Source organism: Corvus hawaiiensis, chromosome 8 (genome assembly GCF_020740725.1).
Source record: "Corvus hawaiiensis isolate bCorHaw1 chromosome 8, bCorHaw1.pri.cur, whole genome shotgun sequence".
Lineage (NCBI taxonomy): Eukaryota > Metazoa > Chordata > Aves > Passeriformes > Corvidae > Corvus > Corvus hawaiiensis.
In genome coordinates, this window is record NC_063220.1 from 23,881,781 (window position 1) to 23,904,451 (window position 22,671).

The following is a 22,671-nucleotide window of genomic DNA, read 5'->3' on the forward strand; positions in this document are numbered from 1 at the left end:
TTATGGAATTTATCTCTTATCTAGAGCAGTATTTAGTAAGATAAAGAGATCTTCAGGTTCCTCAGGTGTATTTAAGAAAAATTACTCTTCATGTACTTCAGGCTGGTAAAAACAAGCGAACACTCAAGTACTAGTGACTGTTTTCATGGTATATGTTATCCTAGTATTTAAGCATGGCTTCATGCATACCTACAAATAGGTATGCTTCAAGTACTGCTAAACACCAGAGCACTTCACAATAAATGAGACATCTAAGGAAATACTATACTGAACAAATAATCCTTTCCTTTATTTGATTTTCTCTCTGGGCTTAAGTATCACTTACAGTTGTGCAGACATTAGATTTTTCTTGTTTGGGTATTTGCATTGAATGATGTCTAGTATATTGCTGAGGACAGGAAAATGCTATCATGTATTGCAAGTTTATCCATCAGGTTTCACGTGGGCAAAGGAAATAAAATGCCAAACAAATCAAAACAATGTCAGTACCTAATAGCCTTTGAAGCATTAATGATTTCTTTGATCCTTGGCACACCCAAAGTGATGTTCATTGAAGCAACACCAGCAAAATGGAAAGTCTTCAGAGTCATCTGTGTGCCAGGCTCACCAATACTCTGTGCACAAAGAGCTCCTACTGCAGAACCAGGCTCCATCTGCGCCCTGATAAAAAAATATAGAAAGAGATATGGAACTGAATAAGGTAAAAGATCCTAAGCAAACAGCAAGAGAAACTATTCTGGTAGATATACGAGAAGTTTATTAATATATTATTATAGTAAACAAACAAGAGAGAGGCTGAAAGGTCACCAATACTTTAAGACTGATTGCATGCAAAGCAAGAAGATGCCCGTCATATAAGCATTCCACAGGTGCAGTATAACTTCCATAACAGATAACAAAATGCTTGTCCTCTTCCTCCTAAGCATCAAGCAGTAGATCCAGGATTCTCCCTTCAGGGAAATCCCATATGCTAACATTTACTTATTACATGGAAAAATGATAATTAACATTTAAAAACACTTAAGACAAATGTAAACAAGTACTCCTAATAAAGGAAAGCAAAAAACTGGTAACTGCTTTAAAATAGTTAAGAACTTAACATATACATGAATTTTCTAGAAGAATAAAACATTAGGAAACAATTGATGCAGATAGGCCACAAAGGAGAGAACACCCATGGCTGCAGATGGATGTCCAAATCCAAGGAGTCTAAATAAATGAAATAAATCTCAATGGATAAAGAGATTAAAACATCCACACTAGCACTATCTTGGTAGAAACTAAGAACAACAAACAAAAGGATCCTATGTGTGCGTAACAGATCAAAGAACATTTTAGAACAAAGTGTGATATAACTCCTCAGACTGTGTAGATCAAGAATAGCTATCAAGATACACATGAATTTGCAACTCATCTATTTACAGTTTGTTCTGCATGGACTTATTGAAGGTTTTCAAAAGCCTCCTGCAAGAGAGGGAGGAAGAAAACGTCTGGCAGTGGGTGTAAAAATGTTAAGTGTTTAAACAATATCCTCCCTTACTCTGAATCCTATCACTTTTTGGCTTTTACCAGAATCTGCTGCCAAAACAGAGTCTGTGGATTTAAGTAGTGAGTAGCAAAAGCCTAAAACTGTGCCTCTTGGTATGATTACTATTATTTCAGAAGGAATGTGCTTAAACACAAGCAGATAACTCTGCATATTCAAGAAACATAAAATGAAACATAAAGCATTTTTTCTACAATGTAAAAGGATACCAAACAAAGTCTGTTTATGAAAGAATCTGATTTTGACTCAAGACAAATGTAAAAACCCCACCTGTCAGACCTCTAGAACTTTGAGTACAAGACTCATTTCTGCTTTAACAAGCCCACCTGTAGACAGGGATGCTTTTTTTTTATGGCATCCTACCTTCGTCTTGCAATGTTTATGTCATTGGAGCAATTGTTTCTAATTCCTTGTACTACATTCCCAACAGAACCAACAGTCATACAGTAAAAACAGCAAAATACACCCCTATGTTACCAACAAAACAGCATTGAGAACACAGCAGGGTAAACACTCACCTCATGTATTTGTCTCTACAAGTCTCTAGAAATTTCTCTAATTGTGTTGGAGTAATCCTGTCCAACTGATATAAAACTCTTGGCTGAAAAGAGAAAGGAATAGGTGGAAAAGCAACAACTTAAGAAGATTGTAAAGAACTACATCATTACCCCATTGAAACTATTTACCTCTGTTGTGCCATTGTCATTAATTCCATACTTGTCCCTAGTTTTTTTTATCTTCTCAGAAACACCTTTGATGAATTTTTTAATTTCCTGAAATCACATTAAAGCCACAGTAAGCAAAGACATGGTCTCCATATTGAAGTCTTCAACACTAAGTTACTTACTTAAAGCTCCAAATATTTACAATAAATTAATAATGCACAATATGGAGAGAAGAACATCAAAATTTAGACAAACACATACACTTGAGTTTAGCAAACCAGATCCACTCTCGTGTAGCCACAAATCAGTAGCAGTACATGAGGAATATTGTCCATGCTGAATAAGAGCATCCTTCCTGAGCACACACTGACAGGTGAAGATACCCAGCTTGGGTTGATCCTACCTTCCTACACACCACTTACTGAAACTGACTTAAAAACTCAAAAACCCCACAACTCAAAATCCTTATTTTTTGATGATACTGACACGAACACATTCTCACTCATTTCTCAGTATTCAAAATAGTCAAAATGGAAGACTGGCAAGAGAGGAAGTATATAAAGTATATCTGCTGTATAGACCTCAGATGCACTTTATTTGTGAGAAAAAAACCTCAAAACTATTATACACATGTCAGTGTCTACCTAATATAATTCAAATAACTTCTCTATGCTGTGGAGAGGTCTTGCAGATAATTGCATTAAACATACCATAGTACATAAACCTTTCACTCTCTTATCAGGCTTACCCAAAAGAAGTTCTCATAGTCTTTACTGGAACATAAACTGAAACAATACTGTTAAAAAAATATCCAACATGTGTTCTATAAAAGATCATTTGGTCATAACACTTTGGATATAGACATGTACACTAGAAGTTATGAAATATGAGGTCCATGCTTAAACTCTTCCACAGATGTGGACTCAGTGCAAGTCATTGTTATAACACAGGGTTATCAAAACCAAAATATAAACAAAAAGCAAGAGGAAATCCTTCCCATTTATTTCAACAATGATTTAGCAAAGCTCCACAGAGAAGCAGTTTGATTTTTTTAGAGTCCTTTTAAACCCCTTCTACCCCATTAGTCCTACCTGACAGACTGAGTGATGGTTACACGATATCACCTCTTCTGCACTAGGTACTGGACTCCTTGCAACCACCACAGCAGCCGAGCACTGACAATTACTTGCAAAATTGAGTAAGTATCTGACTGGCTTTTTTTTTTTTTAACTGAGTTCATAGAATCATTATGAAAGCACTTCTATTACATCCTAACAGAATTCTCAGGCTCTCAAAATAACAGCATTCTTACTGGTATTCAAGGTGTTTCCAGAGAGTACATTACTTTCTGTGAATACCAGAAGCAAGTTCAAATGGAAGCACAGACAACAGAAGTGCTGCTGAAATGGATGCTTCAAAGTTGCTTCTTCACTTGGATGACAGGATGCATTCTTACATTTTTGCCCCTTTTTTTTTGCCCTGCAGCATTATTGACAAATAACATATCTGGACATTTTAAAGGCTTTTGACCCCAAAATAATTGCATAAAATTGATAATGTGGTTTATTTCCTAAAACAAGTGTTTAAGCAATAATATGGTATTAGAGAAGTTAATGTTTTTTACTACAGGTACATAAAAGAGGAACACTGCAGGACTTGCAGAAGACTTTTCCCCTTTGACAGTGCCTGAGTTCCAAAGTACTTTAAAAAAATCCAAACAACTCCAACACAATAAATCAATTATTATACATAATTCTGAATAAGGTACTCAAATGATACATTATTTCCATACACCAGAGTCAGAAAAGGTAAAAGATAAAAGATAAATCTCTGAAGACTTATTTTTCATTGTCAAATTTTTACTCATGCAGAAGACCTAAAAGAGGGAATTACTTATTCTTCTCAACTTTCAAGTATCTGTTGGCAGTTTATCCAAACTATGCATTAATTCATGCTACAAATGGAATGAAAATGTAGCTCACTCTTTGCTGAGTCTCTCTCTCTCAGGACTTAAAATCTTTAGTACAACACTCTACTCTATAAGCACAGCTATGTAACTTCCAGAGTGGACTCAAAAAAACATTGATTTTTTTCACACCTTCTAAATCCATAGTCTTATTTTGGACCAGATTAACAAAAGGGCACCAAATGGGTTCAGTAAGGTCTGTCTCAATATGGGCCTTGTCAGCTCCTACAGAGCTGCTGTTTAGTCAAGGGCAGTTCAGGGTATAGGCCATGCTCACCCAGGGCTTGCCCCAGCACCCAAGTGAGTGGGATCATTTATACACCTGAAGCACTGCTCCCATTGCAATCCTTGCAGTGAAGAAGCCACTGAAATGCACAGTGGCACAGACAATGTCACGAGATTCAGCCAAAATCTGCTCCAGTTCCAGCAGACCCAGTAGGTCAATTCTGCATATGGCAGCACTGACAGGTTGTGTGCTGAGCTTTTTCTGTGTTTGCACCACATGCCAAAACTCCTAATGTCTCAAAAAACCCCACATAAAAATTACTGGCTTTTTTTTAAACTGTGAGCGTTTTTAAGGACTTCCCTCATTTACAACCAGAAGAAAAATAAATTTCCCTTCACCTGTACCTTAATATACTCAAATATGTTAAAACATTTACACAATTGAAACTCTGCCAGCCAACAATCTGCTTTTTCATCAGCTGGATTCCGTCCAGCGAGGGCAGAGTGCAGGAAGAATGAATGCTGTCTGTTTGGAAGAGACTATTTAGACACACTCTGTTCCAGACTAGAGTGGGTAAGCTCATTACAGGAACCTCCTGCTAAAATAACAGCACTAAGAAGCATCTCTGTTCTGGAATGGAAAAGTGGAGGAATGGATAGGAAAACACCAGAAAAACATGCTAATATCCCTAGAGACTGAAAGAATGAATTTGAGAAAGAAGAGTCAAGCACTGAAAGAAAGCTTCCTCAAAATCCTTGAATTTAGTAATGGGTATTAATTAATGTGTCACCGTTTCCACATTAAAAAAGTTAAATAATTGTGATGAACACCTATGTCATAATTTAACAAGCAGTAATGTATATATGCTAACCAATTACTTTAGCACTATACACACATCTTTAGCTAAAAAGCACTAACTAACATTAATGCCACGCAGTGCACACACATGCTACGATTACCTCATTATATTTTTCATAACCTGTCTCAGTTAATGTCTTCAAGGATGAACAGAAAAAAAAAAGGAAAGAAGAAAACGTAACTATCTAAAACTTAAAAATCTTAAGTCAAGCTAATTATCACTAAGGTGATATAGCCATATCTGTGCTTCTGAAATTAGTAACCATTATTTAGATTTTCATGATATGATTTAAAAGATGTATACTTCAAATAACAACTTTATCCCCAAACCCTGATATTAAACTATTTCATTTCTTTTCCTTCAGACTTGCAGTTAAGATTTAGAGCATATTTCAAATATGGATATAGCTATTTTTTCAACTCCACTCTATGAATGGAAGTGCAATTCAGGTTTACCTTGTTCTCTGAAACACTCTGATCTATTAAAAGGTCATTAAATTCATCTATAGGTCATTAAATTCATCTTGTTCTCATCACTGCCAGTAATCAGAATCAGAAGGTTCATCAAGGTAACAGCTTTATATGAAGGCAAGGTTAATTCTACAGGCAGGTTAATTCCACAGTTTTGACTAGTGATTCTCAAGGAAGTCTTGAGAATGGCTGCTCTCATAAACATTAAAATTGCCCAATGCTCTTTCAAACAAATTGAATTTTATAACTCAAAGTGAAAGCAATCACATGAACCTTCACTCATCCTTAAAAGACGTGTAAGTAGTCTCCAGACAGGCTGAAGTCCCGTTCTTCATTTATAAGGAAAAGTTAATCACAGTGTGATAAGGAAGTGAGATAATTACCTGCAGAAAACTGTCTTGGCAGCAAAGAAATTCATTCTTCTTCATGATGGACTCGGATGTTAACACCAATTCATTTTTGCTAAGGGCTGGTTCACTTCTGCATGGATAGACAGCCTTAACAGGAAAAAACATGACTTCTTCACAGACAGCACATGCACAAAAACTCCATTGCAAAGACACAGAATACAGACATGTAGAACTGATTAATAGCATTCTTTAGTTTTGGTTGTGTAGTTTGTTTAATGGGGTTTTCTGTTGGGTTGGTTTCGGTTTACTATACTATGTCAGACTACTGTGAAAAGAAGGGCCATATCCACTTCTACTTATTTCTGCAAATCTGAAGGTATACACCCAGACATTTCTAGTTCTATCCATTTATTACACTCACATTACAGAAAGCTGAACAGTTATTTCAGCAAAAGGCTTTTCTCTGAGGGAAGGGGGCCATGACACACCAACCAACCAACCACAAAACCAAAACTAAACAATACAGATCTTCAAACATCACAGTATTATTGAACAACCATCAGCCAAGTTCAACTCAAAGAACATCCATGTCTTGATTTAATAGAGAATTATTTTGTGCAATGTACCAAACTGGTACCCAAATAAGCCAGTAGTAATTTATCTAGTGAGTTGGATATTAGGCCCTAAAACTATGTTCAAGCACAGAAAGAAATTTTACTTTTCACAGCTTACACACAGTTTGGTCTCTGTACACAAATTGGTCTGTTCCACTGCAAAAAATATCTGTTACTCTTAGAACACACATGCTGAAACACTGACCAGGACCATTCAAAAAAGGCAATTTGAAAATAAATACTTCAAGTGAAACAATTTCCCCCATCATTTACTACTTTCTCCTCCATGCTTAATAGTATTTTCACATTTCCAAAAAGGATTTCAGCAATCCTTACCCTGATATTGTCTAGAACTCGCTTGAATTCCAGTGGTTCATCCTTCCCTTCCATAGCTGCAGGATCCAAGCCATCTCCTCCATAAATAAACTGTATAATGTCACCTGTAGAACTTCTGACTGTTAAATCATACTGTGAGCAAAGATCTTCAAGGGATTTTACCAGACGTCTCTGAAGGGAAAAAAACAAAAGTACAAGGAAAGTAAAACGGATCTTTTGAAAAACAGCTGTTGATTTGCATTATAAGAAGTACAGAAACTGGACTCTAGAAATAAATCTGACACAGTGATGAGCAGGCATGAAAACCTATTTAAAATCATACATTACCCCTAAGGCTTTACTGTAGATTTCACAGAACGTAAAAGTCAACAAAATTTTAAGCAACAACACAATACTCCACATTTAGAATTCCATGAAAGCTAATGACCTAAATAGCTGCAAGAACCTACTGTAGTTTGAGGGATTTATGTGGGTTTTTTGGGACATAATACTCATATTCTTCCAAGCAGGTTTATTCCTCAAGGGATACAATACTTTTTGTGTATGGAAGCAGAACCACTCAACGATTGTTTTCACTGACAAAAACCATAAAGGTCATCTGCCAAAGCCATTTTTCAGTCTGGATTATCTGCTTTTCTTACATTAACTCCTTATATTGGGAAATCCCTTAACTACCATCTTTCTTTGCATCCCAAAAAGAAAGCATGCTATGAAACATTTTAGGTGAAAAACATTTTTACTTGAAAGATGGACTTCATTGTTCCACAAAAGCAAATTAGATCACCTAAACTAGCTTATAAATTGGTATTGTTTTCTCACTGCCAAGAAAAAAGGTAAGATAAGATAAATGCTAAGATTTTTTTTTTTTTAATTCCAAAGTCCAAGAGTTACATTTCATTCATATAGGAAGAAAGTTGAAGATGAAAAATATTTTGCAGGTTGCTTATTGTATTTATATACATTTGTAAGTACTTGCACACATGCCAAGATTATTCCATTAGTTTTGGAGACAAATGGTTCAATTAATCACCCACTCCAAAAGGAGGGTTTGTTCTGTCTTTGTACAGTTACTTGTGTATCTTGGAATGTGTTCCCAGCCCCAAATTATCTTGGCTTTTCCACTGCCTGTTACACTGGGAGGAGGGCTATACTTTGAACAGTACTTAAATGTTAGAACGGAAGTCTTAAGACTGCACATAATAGCAAGAAGCTTTGTTGGAGGGACATTTCTTTGCACAGGAGGTACAGCCAAAGACACTAAAATCTTACAGAACCAGTCTAAGTCTATATGGCCAAGGTGCCTCTTACCTAGAGAGACCAGACACTGAAAGGGAGCTGTAGCTGCATTTCTGTCATCACTCACATCACTTTTGCAAACACGCTACACAGAAGGTAGTCCTCAACAACTGCACAGAACAAGGACTTTTACAACCCATATTCGAGAGGAAACAGCTTAATACAAGCATGTTACCATATCAGTGGCTGAGGTCTCATTTGCAAACTCCACACCTCCTGGAGATCAGACCAAGCCATGCATTTTACAGTATAAATTACTCTGTTACATTGAAAACACACACACACAGTGTTTGCACTTCCCCCTGATCCGTCACCTCAGCATACACATGAGAAATATCCACATTTTTCAAGATTGATGAACCCTCGCTCTGCTGACAGTTACCTGCATATATCCAGTTTCAGCTGTTTTTACAGCTGTATCAACCAAACCTTCCCGACCAGCCATTGTATGGAAAAAAAATTCAGTGGGAGTCAACCCAGAATAGAAGCTGTTAGCAACAAAGCCTTTTGCTGCAGGGAGCTGCAGGGAAGAGCGGGAAAAACACAGTTAAAATGCAATGTATGTTCTGTATGTTACAGAAAAGCATGATGCATGTCATCTAAATTCTGAAAATTAGCCAACACCCTCACTAACACTGATCTCAGCTCTGCTTAGCTCTCAAGTTCCATGTTTATAATTTTAGATGCAAATAAAGATTTCAGAAACCCTTGGCTAGTTCTTCCAAACTAATTTAACACTTTCTCCTTCCTTCTACAAACCCTGTCACACTTCAAGCTATTCCTCTCAAACACTACACCAACACTTCAGACTCCCTTAAACTTGCAAAAATTGAAAAGGCAATTAAGAATGTTCATTTTATTATAGTAGTGCAAAGCTATTTGCTGAAGACTAAGGAATCCAGAAAAAATATTACTGGAGATATGTATAAAATTAATTTTTGGAATGATTTGCCCTCACCCCTGAGGAAAGTTCTTGCCAATGAAATTTACGCAGCAATTTTGACTTGAAGCCTTCAAGTCAAAAATCCCTTTTTGTTGTTATTTAACAGGTAATGCTTTCTAAATTAGAAAAAAAGCTAGAGCTAAATTTTATCTTCTCATCTAAACCATATAGTATTGCTTCTTTTTCTATTTATTCAGTATGTTACAGAACTCAGAAGTTGAAATTTGGAATTCAGTGACAAACACAAGTGCCATAGATAACATCTGAGACTTAGCTAACACACTAATTAGACTATGGGCTTATACCTAGAACCTTCTTTACTGTTCCTTAGATTTCAAATAGCACTTTAAAAAAAATTGAAGTCACTGAATTATAATAACAAATGCATGAGACCCATTATTGCTTCATGTAGGACAGAACTGAAATGTGAAACACTGAGAGTAACCTGTGATACCTATCCTGGTGGAAAAAGAGAAAAGCCAGACTCCCAAATGGTTTATCTGGCATATCTCACCTGTTTAAAAATACCAACATACATTCAGCAGTTTTCCTGAAAAGTATTAGTGCAGTCAAACTTTACACCAAAGAGAAACTTTGACATATTATTTTTAGGACTCTCAAGAGAACAAAAAATGTATCATCACCTCACTTTAATTTTCTAAATTAGAAAGGCTAAAGGAAGGCTTAGCTGTAAATAGTCAAGCTAACTAGACATCCTATAGCAATTCAGAACACTGTTGTTAACTCCCAAATCACACAAAACATTTTACAATGACCATATCCGATCCTTTTCCTTCAGCATATCATGACAACAGATTTTATCATGCATCCTTCTCAAAATGCCTTAAGGAAACTTGTTTCACTTTCCTTCACAGTTTGCTGTAAATGTACAGAATTACCTTAGAATGCTTCTCAAAGTGAGGCAAGGATCTGTTCTCAAACCCGTCAGGAACGCGGGACCCACTGATAGCCTGCTGACCTACACAAGCAATCATCTGGGATATGTTAATGAAGGAGCCTGAAAAGACAGAAAGGAAAAAGGAAGCCCCTCACTCACAAATGAGGAATACACTGCTTCCCTGATGAGCTACTTTCACTTCCATGAAGATCTATTATTCAGCCTCATAATTGCTCAACAAAACAGAGCTGCAAGAGAGTTAGAGAAGCTTTTCTGTTACTCGTCCTGTTCATTTCAGCATTTGTGCAAAGGCTGACAATTAAGTCTGTGATACAGCCAACTTTTCATTTTTTTTTCCTTTGGGTCATAGACATTCATGCCACCATTATTTGATTCCAGTCCTTATATTATCCTGGTTTGTTTTACAATGTTTTTCATAAAGGGTTCAGTACCTACCAGGACTCCTAGAACAAATTAAGTCCCAGAGAATTAAGTCACTAACTCAGAAGTTTTATTTGCTGAATATGTTTGCAAACAATGCTTCCCCATCACCTCCACAAAAATTATACAGTTAAGATATTACTCTTCTTAGATTTTAGTATTTCTTTAGAACACACCATGTCACTACGAGGCATTCCACAATTTATTAGACAGCTAAAAAAGGCAAAAGGTTAAGTGCTTTCTTCAAATTCTTATAGGAAACAAATGAAAGCTCAGACAAGAATTTGAGAGACCTTATAGCACCTTCCAGTACCTAAAGAGGGACTAAAAGAAAGACAAGACAGGGACTTTACACAAGGGCATGTAGTGTAGAACAGGGGAATTACTGACAGAGGGCAGGTTAAGATCAGACATCAGGAAGAAACTCTTTATTATGAGGATGATGAGGCACTGGAACAAACTGCTCAGAGAGCTGTGGATGCCCCATCCTGGTCTGGTGGAAGGTGTCCCAACCCATGGCAGTAGGGTTGGAACTAGATGATCTTTAAGCTCCCTTCCAAATAACTCCACAATTCTAGGAAATGTTAGTTCTAATTCTGAATGTATCATTTGCAGTTGATTTTTCTATGTGATATAAATACTTGAAGTAGAAACACAACTGAAAACTTTTTACTGATTAATTCGTTCAAGTCCTAAGAACATCCAAAGTTCCAGCAAGATGTTTTCCAACTGGTACTAAAATTTAAGACGCAAAAATACCAGAGCATCAACTTAGTTTTAACTAAGTATACCCAACCTGTACTTACTGAGCTACTTAAAACAGCTATGACATGAACTTGCACAACTGACAGAATAATACAAGCTATAAAGATGGAACAAGTCATTTTCACAGAAGTGATTGAGTGAGCAACCTACATGCCAAGTTCAGCTATCCCTACCTTTAGAACCACAGAGAGCCATGATCAGGGGACTGTTGCTCTTGTCCAGTTCTCTGAGACAGGCACTGCCAGCGTGATCTCTGATAACAGACAGTTCTTTAAGGATTAAAGCCTGAAATACAGTATTTCAGAGGTTCAGAATTTGCCAGAAAACACTTAAACAGAACTCTATCACTCCCAGCAACACCTTCACTAGTCAAAGGGAATTCAAAATACAGTAAAGACAAAGAAACCCACTTGTTGCTTCAGGTAGAACAGTTTTAAATTTTAGCTTGCCTAACTTCCAGTTTGCTGCAGAATATTTCTTTGTTGGGATAAGACCAGGGTATCCAGGAACATGACAATGTCTTAGCAGCAGCAAAAACTTCAGCCAAATTGAGCGCTGCACTAAGTTCTAAGTCACACTGTGCTACATGAAAGATAACCACAAAAATCTTGACCAATGTAATCAACTCCGTTCCAATTACTTGCATAATTCTATTCTCTTGTATCGCCCCAACACACCCTGGAGGATCTCAGCTGTTATGTGTTTAGCTAACATTTTTAGATGCATATAAACACCTTAAAGTCTATATAGACTCGGCTCAAGTTGCACGCCTAGGAACTGTATTTGCTTGTATTTTTAGGTTTCAGAAGAGAACTTTAGACATCACAATGTACATGAATGTATTTGTGAAGTCTCTACTCAAAATGGATGATCTAAATAAAATGATCTAAATAAAAAAGTTTACCTCTAGTGTCTCTTCTGCAGTACAACCAGGCTGCTGCTGTAGTTTGCCAGTGTTGAGAGCTTCAATATACTCATCACATTTCTTATAGCCAGCATTCAGGAGCTCATACTTAGCTTTTAGCAGGCCCTGCCCAGGGGTTACATCACCAATTCCAATTGAAAAGCCACGATTAGCTATTATTAAAAAGAAAATAAATTATTTTGATAGCTCAATCTCATATAGAGAAAACAAATTAAAACCAGGAACTGTTATTGGGAACTGGCAATTTCACCTCCCGTCATGTGACCATCACAAGCACTTCATAAACAGTAAGTTTTTTCACTGTCTGCCAGCTTCAAAACTAGGTTATTTTTTTTAAAGCACAACATGTCATATTTGAAGCAAAAATCTTGCTTGCTCTCTATTTCTGCATTAAAGTACTACTTTCCAAAGAAATGTACTTACAAAGATAGACTGGAGCAAGTCTGGCCAGACGTGACATGGCATCTGCAGCTTCCACCTGGCCCCAGTCTCTCAGCAAGATGTAGAAGATGTTGTTCTTGGATCCTGACCCCAATGTTCCTTTGTCCATACTGCCACTCATTAACTCACTGTTTTGAATTGTGACATCTAGAAATGAAAAGGCAAAAAGAATTCACCAGTTTTCTAAAACATTCACTAACCACTGGTAATCACTTATGGAGAGAATTTTTAAATAAAAGCTCTGTCCATGCTCAATATTTTCAACGTGAATTTAGGTATCATCTTCTTGAAGCACAAGTAACTGCGCTATCACTTATTATATCAAATCAAAACACGATACCAGGTTTTCTTGAGACTTTTGAGAATTTGCAGAGAACTTTCTAAAGATAATTACTACACCATCAGAAATCTTTTTTGTTTTTCAGAGAACTGAACACAGTCAACAATGAAATCTAAAAGTTTTCCACATTCACGTGCTCCTGTCAAACTCAGGAAGTTGAAAATCTTCCCACATTTTCTAAAATGAATAGACTGTGAAATAAAGATGTCTCCTGTTCACAGGAGTGTGAGCAGGATTGCTTTGTGGCCTTTTGTCCTACAATATTTAGAAGCTGAAAAAAATTTTTCCACCATGTTTACAACCAACTTCACAGCACAGAGTGGTTCTTTCATCTACAGAAATCACTCAGTCTGCTGTAGAGGGGACTTGAGTGCTAACTGGGAAATTCTTTCTTGAGGCAACTTTGCATGACAGAATTAATATAAATCCATTGTTCCTCAACTTACACTTCTGAGCAGCAAAGAACCAGCCTAACCCTGCCTGCTCAAGTTCCTGTCCAAGTCACCCCACGAATGTTTAATTATAAGCTAAGTCTTGCTCATCTCCTACAGCCTTTTAAACCATGGTGCTTTGCATTCCATCTGCCACTGACTTCCCTAACTGGAAGGACATACATGGCTTGATATCCTAGAGATTTCTATCTTCCCTGCATATTCTAATTCCTTTCAGTGTTTGACTTCTAATCCCTGTATTACTACCCCCACTTAAGAGACTAAATTTTTCCATTTGACCTCTGTACAACCACTCCCTAAGCTTTGGTTTCCTCTCTCTCACCTTCAAACACTAAGTTAGCATCATGACAAGCTGAGCATCATACAAAAGACATTTTAGTTTAAGAAAACACGTTTAGCATGACTTCAACTCTTGAGAAAAACTGCAACATTTTAGGTTTCATTTCAAGAACACTTATGTGAAATACTGCTTCAACACCTACAGTGAGCTCAACAATTTCTACTTCTTTGAAGACTTCGAAAACAAGGCTTTAGAAGCGTCACTCACAAGAATCATTGTAACACAGGTCCTCCCCTTTGCCACAATACTGTTTGCCCTTTGTTCGTAGGTTGGCTTTTACAGGACAATCATCACTGGGTTTGAGAATGAGGCTGAAAACCTGTTTTCCTGTCCAGAGTGTTACAGGCTGAGAGAAAGAGGAGAAGAATTAAGATTACAAGTTTATGCTACAACTACAGAAAAAGAGCAAGCAATAATTTAATTGTAAAATTGTTTTATATACAGACCCTGTCTATAGAGAACTGCACTTGCAGAAGTGCATAGCAGCATTCCTTTGAAAAATATTATGCACTTTTATAGATTTAAACCCCTGAGTGCTGAATGGTTATCCTTTACAACAGGGTATGTACGTGCATGCATTCCGAAAAATGTGCTCATTGCTCCCTCTTACCGTCATGTTCCCCTTTCTGATTAGAAAAGGGGAAAAACCCAAAGATGCTGCTGCTGTTATTTCATTTCCCAAAGAGGTTGCAACATTTATAATTACTTCTTTATAAAGTACCTTTGGTTTAAAATTATAGGAGTTTGAAGAGTCATTTAACATCACCATGGGTCAAGAACACACAATAGAGAAAGTCTTAGTAACACGAAAAAAATAGTTGACACACCTTTAGAATTGCTGGGGGTGGAAGACGAACTTTGATCTTTTCATCCTTGCCAACCAGGATAGAAGCAATAATTTGACAAGCTTTGGCTCGATCAAAAAAGGTATCTTTTAATGTAAGAAGATAGGCACCTGGAACGAAAAAAGTATTATGACAGACTAAACTTAGATTCAATTTAAAAGCTATTGCATATTCAGTGTCAATTATTTTATTCTAATACTAGTCAGGTACTTACTAAGCTAAATGACAATAGTTTAGACAGCTTCCGTTGTAAGTCCTTTCCATAATTTTTTTAATTGCTCTACATTAAACATCGAAAAATTAGAAATAGTTTATTTCTATAACCTACTCTCTTGCTCTCAGACTCTATTCCACCAGTGAAACAAAGCCTTGCCATTTATTTTTATACCCTTTCTTCCTCACGTTCATTGAACATTTCCTAAAAAGAAATTGAAGGTACACACTGTAGGTTAAAATTAATTTTTATTGAGTGAAATCAACTCCTCTACCATAATCATAAGCAGTTTACATCATCTACCTAAAACAGACAAAGATCCCAGATAGTCACTTGCAGAAAAGCACAGCATAATACACTCAAAGGTAGTAATAACTGCAGCTACAAAGGCAGACAGCATCAGAAGTTACCCTGAGAACATACTTTTATTTCAGGTAAACAATGGCCTTATTTCATAATGTCACTTCGACTTGTGAAAGGAGAAAGCTTTTAATTAATATAGAAAAATCCTGAAAAAATGGAAGTGATTCTGAAGGAACAATTGTGAGATCACACAGTTCTGAAATAAGCTCATACACACCTGTGAGGAAATCTTGAATAGCAGCAATAAGAGGTTCTCCATTTCTTGGTGTTACCAAGTTTGCTTTAGTCTGCATGACACAAAAAAAATTATGCATTTGAAGACACTGATACTCCATTTGCTATTCAAAAGGGAACTTATCATTGAAGACATTTATTTTATGGTGAAATGGTCAAAGCTTATTCTAAATCAAACTACAGCTTTCTTCAAAACAACAGATGAAATAAACCAGAAGTTTCAGTTCACTTCAGTCCATGAACTTCTACTGACAGTTAAGGAATAGTCTGAGGAAAGTTACTGCAAATTATTAGAATATATATTTGGAAACATATTCTGTTTCCAAAGCAGAAGTGGCAAACAACTTGATATGTTTTGGTAGGGACAGGGAAGGGAAGACAAGCTAGCTTTGAGAACAGGGGAAGAACAAGAGATGTTACATTCGCTACAGGGGTCTACTGGAATATTCCAAGCTGTGTAGTCCCTTCTGATGGGTAACAATCAAGCCACCTCTAGCCCCATGTTCTCATGTTTCACTCAAACTACTGCTCCAGTTAATCATCCCCACCTATGGAGAAGTTAAACACAAGCCCACACAGACCTGAATCGCTGGGGGTGTTTTTTAACCTCACAAATCAGTTCAGTGAGCCCCTAAATACTGCAGCCAACAATTGTATGGGACATCTGAAACAGCAGTGGCATTTGGTAATGCCTAAAGGAGCAATGGATTGGTAAACCGTCAGCTTGGTGCTACTGACTCTACTGTCACACCACTGATCAAAGCTTGCAACCATCAGATCCCTATTTATCTATCCTCCCTTCTCCCTTTTTGACCCTGCCCTATGAGCCTACTGTCTCCTGCCTTCTCCAGTACAAGCCCAGTATCACCGCCTCATTTCCAGCTGGTCTGTCTGCCTGCAATTCCCAGGCTGTCTGACCAGAAGCAAATGATTTATCTGCTGGTAACAGAGCCACCCTAGCCTGGTAGCAATCGCTAAGGACAGTCAGGCAGAAACATAACGATGACATCTTAAAACCACTGGATTTTCCACAGATGTTAAACCTAAGGCTATTAGACTACCAGTGTGCAACAGTCCTAATTCTGAAGTCCCTTTGCAGAATTTTCAGGCAGCTCCAAAGTTGTAAATTATCCCCACCCAGTAACCTAGATAGTATTTCAGATTTCACACGCAAGTTAAGAACTAAAGGGCTGAAGCCATCCGTCACCAGCAAAGTCCCAACGTGAGCATTTTATCTACCTACCCCCATTAAAACAAGTGCTTCTGCTTTTGCTTCTTCTGTCTGAGGAAGGTGAAGGTTCATCTCATCTCCATCAAAGTCTGCATTGTAGGGTGTACAGACACATTCATTGAACCTGAATGTCCTGTGAGGTTTTACTCTAGCCTGGAAAAGGAAAAAAAGCCACGAAAGATGCACACACAGTTGGGCATGGCTAAAGAAGTCAGTGCTTCCTTGCAGACATTATCTTTATATTACAGACATGAGCCAAAATTCCTGATTATAGGATTTAACTCAACCAGGACCTGACAGAAATCGTACTCACATTATATTATAGAAATGTAGCTAATAATTTTCATTTATAAAAAGCGTAAAAGACAATGTACTTTGTAGAGATCACATCAACTCCACAAAAATGAAATGCTCACACAAGAAGTATAGATATCTAGGTCAATTATAGCTCTTAGCAGAAGTGTGCACACAGCATCCTGCCCAGGTACACATCAATTCCCATGCACAGGTACAAGTGCACTGCATTCCTCCTTGCTCCACCAACTGTTTCAGCAGGAGCTGTTTATTTTTGCTCGTGTAAGACAGAAACACCATAAAGGTCAAGTGCCTAATATTGTGGGCTGCACCATCTCTGTGCGAGCCTGTGTGCACTCACAATGTGAGCCATGATGCTCAGCTTGTGCAGAGAGGGCTGCCGGTTGAACAAGACGATGTCACCATCTATAAGATGTCGCTCCACAATATCACCAAACTTCAGCTCCTGGGCCATCTTCTCTCGGTTCCCGTATTTCAAAAATCTTTATAGGAAGATATAATAATGCAGTCAGAAGATACACAGACAGTAGATAGAAAGACAACTGAAAATTAATTCTGTGCTTATAATGCCATCTTTTCCATTAAATGCTGGAGTATTTGTACTACAATAACCAGAAGACAAAACTGGCGTGGACTGAACATCAGTTGCTGCTATTTTAAGCCATAAATGTATTTTGACATTAGTCAACAAAGCAACAGTGATTGGAACAGTAAGAAAGAAAAAAGTCCATTTGTAAAACCACAGAATTTGTTTCAATTGTATAGGAAAGTTTATATATAATTGTCTATATATTTGTATACAGAAAGTATAGGAAGTTCCATTCATATATTATCCCTTCTTCCTACCCATAAACTGACTGCAGATTAGCTCCCACATGAGAACAGCCAGTACAACTTGCCCAAAACCCCGTTTTCACTTATGCCCACACTACACCCTCTATTTCAACTAAGATAGACTCAGTCATAAAAAAACATAAATCTAATTGCAGTTCAACATCATTAGCATGTGCAATTCAGTTTACATGCATGAGAGTATTTAAAAAAGAATTGTACACTAAACCTGGGAAGATAACGACAATTCTTTTTCTACTGTGCTTTACGAAAGATCCTAAAAATAGATTTTAATCCCTGAAGATGTAACTGCCTTCACATAGCAAAAAGAACAAGTTGATGGGGACAAATAAAAAGTGAATCATTACAAATAAGCACGATACCTTTTCATTTGGGTGTGCCTTTGCTGTATGAAGTTTGCTCCAGGATGAACATCAGGACCATTACAGACAAGTTTCCTCATAAAATTAATATTTGCTTTGTTCACCTGTTGCATAAAAACTTCAATCAGAAACAAACAAAACATGTTTCAGGATCATGTTTTTACTGTTGGCTTTTGCATTCTCAAATTTTAGGCTCAACTGACAATCCCCCTACACAGTCTCCACCTGCTGACTGGAACTCTCAGGAGGGAAGAGAGGAGGAACACGTCAACCAATCTTTGAGCAGACTATCAGAGGGAAATTAAATTAAAAATCTGGGAGGTAAACTTAGCTGAAAAAATACGAAGCAAAACTCTTCCTTCTACAGATGTTACTCCTTACACCACATCTCGTCAGCACTTGCCTATATCCAATACTAAAAATCTTTATTTGCCAGCAGCAAGAGAACTGGCAAAGCATCTCTGAATGGCATTTCAAACACAATGCAACACATTCACTCTCTTCTTGAGTGAGTAAAGAAACAACACTGAGGGCTGGCTTGGGAAAAAAAAAAGGGAATAGAAAGAGTTTTTGAGTCCTACACTACCTACCTTTTCAGGAAAGGTCAGTATTTTAGCAACATGAATAGGCACCGCTACTTCATCGATTCTTAAGTTAGGATCAGGTGAAATGACTGTTCTGCCAGAAAAATCCACTCTCTTTCCAGACAGATTGCCTCTAAACCGACCTAACAAAACAAAACAAAACAAAACAGTTAAAACTCTTCAAATAAAAATAGTTTTCAAAATGTTATCTGTTAAGACAGCACATTAGAACATCTTTTAAGGTACAGCACTGAAGTGCAACACAATAGTAGCAGAGAGACACTTGGCAATAGCAAAATTTGTGATTCAATTATAAAAAATAATGAAAAGCAACTTTCTAGACAAACCTTGCTTTCCCTTAAGTCTCTGAACAAAACCTCTGGTCCATTTTTTAGGTGCCATGTTGAGGGGTATTCCAGAGAGCTCGCTATTAATGTACAGGGCACACTGCAACTGAAGAAAATCCCAGTCTTCCATAATCATCTGTGTTTTGGCTCCTGATATCCTATGCTAAACAAAATAGTTACCCAATTCAGAAAATAAATATAACAACACATATTAAATTAGCCAAGAATTTCTCTGTTAGAGTACAACTCTTCCTTTGCAAATAATATCATGAAACTTCCATTGATTGGAATGAAAAAAAGAAAATAACTTTATAACAGGATATACCACTATAATATATGGACAGCCACAAGACAACCGAGTGAAAAATTTCTTTTGATTAATATGGGCTTTGAACAAATGGTCACAAAATTAGATATTGGCTTAAATTATAATCTTCCCAATCCACTTAAGTTAAGCTAATATAACTTAACAGACAAGAAAATAAGTAGTTAATTTTTCAAATCATGGAAGATTTACTACTAAATTAATTTTGTTTGCCTGAAAAAAGACCAGTTTTGAAAAATGTGAAAAGTATTAGTCTGGTAGAAGTGCTCTTCTAAACAAATGATAAATTGTCAAATTCTCTTTTAGTCTCAATTTGATGACTATGCTAAATGATTTCTTCAGAATAGATGGTAGAATAAATAAAGCACAAAGATGTAAAAAAGAGAAAGGTCTACAGGAAGAAAAAAAAAACCAAAAAACCAACACAAATCAACAGGTGTAATATTTTCACTCTAAGTGACCACTCAAAAAGTGTGACAGTCATGGGAAAGGGAAAAAAAAAGAAAAATTAAGAAAAACAGTTAACAGACCAGAGCTGAAATGGAAAACCACTTCCCATAAGCATCCCAGCAGATCCTACATTGCAAGCAGCAAGTCAGCCAGTTCCATCCGAAGCAAGTTTCTCCTATCTTTCAATAAAATGCCCAACAACATAGAAATGCAGCACCAGACTGTAAGCAGTAAACTCACGTGCTATATTCAATTCTAAACAAATCTTTTTGAAGGCAACAGTCTCAGAGCATGAAGGCTGACTCACTTTTTTTATTACATCATTGAGGAAAATGATCTCTGTCAGTTTCATTGTCAAATCATCTTCATTGGTGCCAGACTTCAAGTCGCTCACGACAGAGGGTCTGATACACAGTGGAGGCACGAGGAGTCGTGTGAGGATCAAATCTGAAGGTTTACCTGCTTGTGGGTTCATCAGAAGTAGAGGGATGTCTTCTGCTGGGATTCTTTTAAAGAGGTTCAATACTACCAAAGGATTCAAGTTTTCCTACAAAATCCATTGGGAAAATGGGGAGAAGAAGCCATCATGTCACATTTCAATGTTTCCCTCCTCCCCTTATTTTACTGATGTTCAGAAATAGTCTTTTTCAAAGGCAAATAGAGAACTATTGATGCAAACAAAACTGTTTTGGTTTATTTATTCTGAACAACTGGTTTTAGCATCTCAGATGTTAACTGGCTATATTCTCTCCTTCCATTTTTTCCCTATATATGAGTGTTTACTTCTTATCGTATTGCTCTCTTGTCTCAAGAGTCAATGGAGAGTATTTCATCGTTAATAGATGAAGCAACTCAATTACCTACAACAAACTTACAGTACATTGTATTCATTTTATTAGTAAATCACATGATTACAGTACTTTCTAGGTATTTTTCAGAGCTTAATTTCTCTCTTCTTAGTACAGCTACAGCTGTATTCACTACTTTTTCCATCCAAGTATGTACCTGGAGATCTTTCCAGCTTGCAAAGAGCAGAAAGAAACAAAACTGCAAACAATGAAAAGCTAAAGGAAACAAAAAGTTACTAAATTAAGCCTCCTCTCTTCTCAACATTAGAACTTCTGAAGGAAAACAAAAGTGTGTATTGGAGCAATATTGGAGTTACCGTGAATGTATATATACATGCAAACTTTATATGGACCCGTGTCTCTTCTTCCTTGTCTAGTTTATAGAAGCATAACACACCAGGAACATCCCTTTCTTTACAGGCAGGTAATGGTATATCAGAACATGCTAATACACTAAATTTTTTATTTTAGCAAAGTTAGCATTATTGCACTGGATACAAACATTCTTCATGTGTCTTTTGAGATACAAAACTTTTGGATCGCCACAAGACTTCAGTTGATACATTGCAAACCTTTGAGGAGTTTTATTTCATGCACAAAAACTAGCAAGAAATTCAGGTTATAATAAAATTCACCTGAGCTCTTCCCAGTAAGGGTTCTACTTCTTTGTTATATTCAATGGCAGTTTCAAAGGACTGGAGAAAAGTAGATACTATTGGATCTACGACTTTCTTATTTGTCTTGTACTTTTCATGTATTATTTTCAACAAACCACACTTCTTCACAGTTCCTGCAAGGAATTAAATATGGATTCTCTTAGGATTTTATTTCAAAATAACAAAAACACCAAACAAAACACCACCAAAACTTAAGTAAGTTACAGTTCCAAAACAAGCTAAACCTTCAGTAAATACAAGAATAAAATAAAACTTTATCAGCTTTACTAACTAATTTCCTAAACTCCCAGAGCAACAAAAGGACAAGCAAGTCAAACCTTCTTATATGGATGGCTTGGTGTATCTACATCATGATGCAGCCTCTGAAGCCGAAAGTAGGTGGTTTAGCCCACACGTTAACTCAGCTTCACCTCATTCACAGCAGATATTTCTAAAGTAGAAGTCCCCACACTAAAACCAGGACTAAGAAGTGCCATTTATGTATCATAACACTATATTCTAAAGTAATTTTGCAAGTGAATTATCAGAAAAATCTGATAAATATCTTCATGTACTGCAGCTATCATTATTCATAAAACTTACAGAGACTAGTCCAGATGCTCAATTTTTTTTACTAAAGTATTCTGAGCCATCACGTAACTTTTCTAAATGCCTACTGTTTATGCCTGCTATGCATACATAGGGCATTCATGATGAAGCAGCTCTCCTTTCATTGAGGTTGTTGAACATTACAACAAACAACCCACAATTTTCATGAGTTAGAAGTTTTAAGTTATGGATTAACCATCAACTATGAATCTGTAATCCTCCAAGACCTTAAGCATCAGTGTAGATGAAAAAAAACCAAGACATATTTTGAAAACTAGATGTGAACTCTTACAAAAATACTCTGCCCTGAAGAAAGAATAATCTTAAGAAAGATAATTTAATACAATGATGAAAAATGATGCTCACTCAAAATTACAAAGGCTACCAATGCTTTTATGTGAACGTATCAATTGTTGCCAATAGCTCCCAATATTTTTAAAAACATGTTAAAAGGGGTTTTTTTTGCCATTATTCAAGTATCAAATATTGGTTACTGCCACGAAACATGAAATAATACAAGCAACAAGGAAACTGTCTATATCCACACCAATGAGATGTGAACA

The 22,671-nt window shown here is 36.7% G+C and overlaps 1 protein-coding gene across 5 annotated transcripts in view; it reads right to left on the reverse strand.

The window, feature by feature from the left end:
• POLR3A (RNA polymerase III subunit A) overlaps window positions 1-22,671 on the reverse strand; it is a 39,412-nt gene that overhangs the window by 13,516 nt on the left and 3,225 nt on the right. For 3 of the 5 annotated variants that reach the window (XM_048311965.1, XM_048311966.1, XM_048311964.1), the window contains exons 5-25: window positions 21,479-21,633; window positions 20,303-20,542; window positions 19,221-19,383; window positions 18,880-19,016; window positions 18,290-18,393; window positions 17,416-17,557; window positions 16,773-16,913; window positions 15,513-15,582; window positions 14,701-14,828; window positions 14,081-14,219; window positions 12,724-12,888; window positions 12,280-12,452; window positions 11,549-11,660; window positions 10,171-10,289; window positions 8,711-8,848; window positions 7,033-7,203; window positions 6,116-6,229; window positions 5,363-5,398; window positions 2,233-2,319; window positions 2,065-2,147; window positions 490-660 (exon numbers count right to left, since the gene is read on the reverse strand). In XM_048311965.1, the coding sequence (XP_048167922.1) occupies window positions 490-660; window positions 2,065-2,147; window positions 2,233-2,319; window positions 5,363-5,398; window positions 6,116-6,229; window positions 7,033-7,203; window positions 8,711-8,848; window positions 10,171-10,289; window positions 11,549-11,660; window positions 12,280-12,452; window positions 12,724-12,888; window positions 14,081-14,219; window positions 14,701-14,828; window positions 15,513-15,582; window positions 16,773-16,913; window positions 17,416-17,557; window positions 18,290-18,393; window positions 18,880-19,016; window positions 19,221-19,383; window positions 20,303-20,542; window positions 21,479-21,633 (2,788 nt within the window). The remainder of the gene's footprint in view (window positions 1-489; window positions 661-2,064; window positions 2,148-2,232; window positions 2,320-5,362; window positions 5,399-6,115; window positions 6,230-7,032; window positions 7,204-8,710; window positions 8,849-10,170; window positions 10,290-11,548; window positions 11,661-12,279; window positions 12,453-12,723; window positions 12,889-14,080; window positions 14,220-14,700; window positions 14,829-15,512; window positions 15,583-16,772; window positions 16,914-17,415; window positions 17,558-18,289; window positions 18,394-18,879; window positions 19,017-19,220; window positions 19,384-20,302; window positions 20,543-21,478; window positions 21,634-22,671) is intronic. The other 2 variants (XM_048311967.1, XM_048311968.1) reach the window with 2 other exon arrangements.